Genomic DNA, 3932 nt, shown 5'->3' on the forward strand with positions numbered 1-3932 from the left:
GTGGCCGGAGCCGTCCGGCACGCACCGTGTGCAGCTCTGTCCCACTGTGACTCGTGCACAGGCCCCACGCGGTGGCCCGGTGGCTGCCCCGTTGCCCCGGTGAGCTAGTGTGGGGGGCTGGGGGTGGAGCGTGCTGTTTTCCGGACGCCACCCGGCGCTGAGTCCTCCAGGCCTCACAAGCGCCCCTTTCCAGCCCAGTGGCAGCGTTTACTGACATGAGAGCTCGGGGTTCTGGGCTCACACGTGCGGTCAGTGGGCTCCTTCCAACGCAGCCCCGGCCGCAGATGTGGCTTGACTTCGGTTCTGACTGTCACCTTTGGGCACTGAACCGCCTCCCAACCCCCAAATACGCTCTTAAAACGTGGGTTCTTGGCAAGACAAAATCCCCCAGGAGGGGGAAAGGGGTCCCCGATGGGAGCAGATGTACCAGGGGCCAGAAGAGTGGACCTGGAGGCCGCCGCCTGGCGTGGGGACAAGGCCGCTGGTTGGGGGGCAGGGGACTGCGCCCCAAGGTGGGAGGGGCGTCGTCTGGCTGACAGACCTGATTTCATGACTCGATGGTCTGCAGAGACCTTGGGCTCAGGCCGAGAAGAGGCCGCAGCCGATGGCTGCTGCATAACCGGCCTGATGGCCAGAAGGGACGCTGGGTGCTGAGGGCCCCCCCACCCCCCGCCATGCGTGCACGCGCAAGCTCACGCGGCAGCGTTCGCGTGCCGCACCCCGGTGTCTCCGCTTCCAGCTGAGGGGCGGCTCCCACGCCGGCCAGCGCTCTCCGCCCTGCCCCAGGACGGCCCCCGCCCAGCTGCTCCGAGCGTGATGGAGTCCGGCTCCCAGTCTCCACCAAGCCCTCCGCCCAGGGCGGCTGCTCCGCCGCAGGGGCGCCCTGGCGTCATGAGCCCTGCGCTGTGGGGTCCCCTCCCTCTGGCCTCGCTCCTCTGGGGCGCACCAGGGCGCGGGGAGGCAGTGTCTCTTCTGCCAGAGGCAACAGGCGCTGCTGCCCACAGGGGGTGCCAGGCGGTGCCAGCGGGAGGCGGCCCCCAGGTGAGCCGTCCAGGCGCCCGCCCCCCCAGCCCCCCTCTCGCTGCTCTGGCGGGGGGCCAGAATGTGCAGCTTGCTATCTGGAATGCGGCTAGGGCGGCCCCTCCTCGGCCCCCAGCCCCCCTCCGCGGAGGGGCGAAGCCGGGAGCCTGCAGGGGAGAGCAGGGCCGAGCAGGAGACCAGATGTGGGCGGAGAGAGAACCGCAGGCGACTGAAACCCAAGAAGGGTCCCTGCGGGCAGGTTTCAGGGGGCTGCAGGTTTCAGGGGGCTGCTTTCCTGCCGGGGCGGGGTGGGGGCGGGGTGGGGCGGGGCCTCGGAGCCGCAGCACAGCCGCGCTCTGGAGCACGGTGATGGGCAAGGCGGTGATGGGCAGCCGCCCCTCTCGTGCATCTGCACAGGCGTGCGTGCGCGTGGCCGCACGAGTGTGCGTGCGCGTGGCCGCACGAGTGTGCGTGCGCGTGGCCGCACGAGTGTGCGTGCGCGCGTGCAAGGTGTACCGGGAGCGTGCGTCTCATTGCTTGAAGAGAAGGAGGTGCAGCCCGCGTGACCCCAGGCTGCTGTCCTCCCTGGACTTCTGTGAGGGCAGGGCTCACCCATCCATCACCCCATTTTAGAGAAAAGCCCACCGCGCCCAAGGGGTGAAGAAGCCCCCGGTATCAGCAGGGTGAGGCGCGAGGCCAGGGCACCCCACCCCGGCACTGGCCAACCACAGGGGCCCTGCCCAGGAAGCCTGTGTCGGTCCCCCCGGCCCCCACTCCTAGGGTTCAAGACTGGGCAGTGACGAGCGCCAGGTGGGTGGACAGGCCAGGAAGCGAGGACAGGTGTGGACACAAAGTGGCGAGCCCTGTCTGAAGGCTAAGGGGGGGCCTTCCTGGAGCAGAGGAGGCTTGCGTACCCCAGGGTGCCCTGTGCTCCCTGTCTGCCCCTCGTCCCCCAGAGAAGCCCAGCGCACCTGCAGGGAGGGTGCTCAGGCCTCACCAGCTCTGCTCTGATTACCAGGGAACTGGCCAGTCGGCTCAGGCTCTCATCGCTGTGGCAGGGAGACCCCAGGCGCCCACCGCGGGCACCGCAAGCATGCCCAGGGGGTGCGTGCCGGGGCCTCTGGACACGGGCGCACGGGGCCTGGGGGCCCAGAAGAGAGAACCGACAGCGCCCCAGCATCGACTCGGTGGGCCCCGGGATCCTCCGGCCTCCCTCCCGCCTACGCAGTCCCAGGAACAGCGCTGGCTATGTCCCATCTGTACAAGGCAATTGTGGGTGCAGACCAGAGCAGAAGCCCGGCCCAACTCCCCAGGTCCTCTGGCGGTAGCAGGACCCCAGTCAGCCCCCCTGCTTTGGGGGAGGCACCAGCCCCACTTGCTGCTGCAGAGACGAGTCGCTGGGTCCCAGCTCTGACTTTGCGGGGCTCGGAGTTTTCCTTCGGCCCACGTGACTTCAAACTCATCAGAAGCAAGTGAAAGCCACTGAGTGAGTGACGCTCGCTGGGTCGGTGTTCAGAGCTCTCCCCTGACTGTGTTTATTTGACCCGACTCAGCCCAAAGCTGCAGAGGTGCCGCTGTTTGGGAAGCAGGGCGCCCTTCGTCTGGGCTGCCCGGGCCGCGCACCCACACACGCTCCCACGGCGGCCGCTGGCCCTGGCCCCAGACCACCGCCCACTGCATAGGCGCTGCCAGGCTCCTATGATGTGATGCGAGCCAGGCTCGCCGCCACGAAGGCTCAGCTCCTGCAGCACCCCAAGTGCAGGCAGCTGGGGGGCTCCTAGGCCCAGGCTCACAGCTGGGACCCCCCGGCCGGTGGCCACCTCCGAGATCTGCAGCCTGAGGGGCCGCCCCCCCGCCCCCCGGGACCCTGCCGCCAGGACACAGTGCTGCTAGACCCACCTGTGCGCCTGCCGAGGTCCGTCCCTCAGTTCCCGGCACTCGCCATGGTGACCGGAGAGCCGGCTGCTGCCACCGCTCAGAGACCCCAGCAGCCCCCTGGAGCTTGTCCCCACGGCTGGGCAGATCCAGATGGACTCATAGAAGGAGGCTGGGGGGTGCCCAGAGACTCCTCGGGGGTCACTCCTCCAGCAGGACCAGGCCAGGAGGACACAGTGTGGCGTCCGAGAGCGGCCGGTGGCCTGGGAGTCCCTGACCGGTGACGCGCTTCGGTCAGCCGCGGGCTGCGCTCGAGGTGCTGTGGCGGCAGCAGAGGCTCTGCTAGGTGCTGGCTGCGAGGGGAACTGCAGCTGCTCTGGCCGCCCGGCTTTCTAAATAAAAAGTTCTTGGAGAGGAGCTCCCCTGGGGCCGGACCGCGCACCCCCTCTGCTGGCCGATCTCAGCATCACACGAAGCCCCCAGCCGCGAGCCAGCCCAGGCCCTGGGAGCTGCGGACTCGAAAGGGCCTGCCCAATGCAGGCGTCCAGGGGGTGCAGCGGGCCGGGCGGGAGCCGGGCGAGCTGGCGTAGGAGGCAGGTGGGCCTTGCTCTGCCCATGCGCCCAGCTGGCGCGAGTGACTTCACGGAATTTCCTTCGGTCACGTGGAGCCCTCCGGGGTCCAGACTGGCACAGCCAGAGGGGTGCCCCTTGCGTGCCTAAGGTTCTTCTCAGGGTTACACTCAGCACCGCCGCAGCTCTGGAGGGCAGGGGAGTCAGCCGGGCTCGCCGTTCTGGGGTGCAGGGGCTGAGGGAGGTCTGATGGAGGATGACAGGCCGATGCAGGTTACAGTTTTTTTTTTTTAAAGATTTATTTGTGCACACAGAACTGGGGTACAGGCCAGAGGTTGCGGGGGCAGTGAGAGGATTCACCAGAGTGGGGAGCAGGACAGGCAGATGACGAGTATACTGCTGAGGGGAGCAGCGGGCGGGTCAGGAGAGGTCTGCCGCGCCATGGGGTCACCTCCGGGGCAGGCGGG

General features: G+C 68.4%; 2 protein-coding genes across 2 annotated transcripts in view; both read right to left on the bottom strand.

Annotated features, from left to right (window-relative positions):
• SCARA5 (scavenger receptor class A, member 5) overlaps positions 1-3249 on the bottom strand; it is a 49198-nt gene extending 45949 nt beyond the window's left edge. Inside the window, exon 1 of the mRNA XM_004682532.2 lies at positions 2920-3249. The gene's annotated coding sequence lies outside the window, so the exon portion shown is untranslated. The remainder of the gene's footprint in view (positions 1-2919) is intronic.
• The window catches only part of NUGGC (nuclear GTPase, germinal center associated), a 36151-nt gene continuing 34274 nt past the window's right edge, over positions 2056-3932 (bottom strand). Inside the window, exons 18-19 of the mRNA XM_004682533.1 lie at positions 2920-3067; positions 2056-2161 (exon numbers count right to left, since the gene is read on the bottom strand). Of these exons, the coding sequence (XP_004682590.1) occupies positions 2056-2161; positions 2920-3067 (254 nt within the window). The remainder of the gene's footprint in view (positions 2162-2919; positions 3068-3932) is intronic.

Source organism: Condylura cristata, unplaced genomic scaffold (genome assembly GCF_000260355.1).
Source record: "Condylura cristata isolate star-nosed mole 26May11 unplaced genomic scaffold, ConCri1.0 scaffold00014, whole genome shotgun sequence".
NCBI classification, from domain to species: Eukaryota; Metazoa; Chordata; class Mammalia; order Eulipotyphla; family Talpidae; genus Condylura; species Condylura cristata.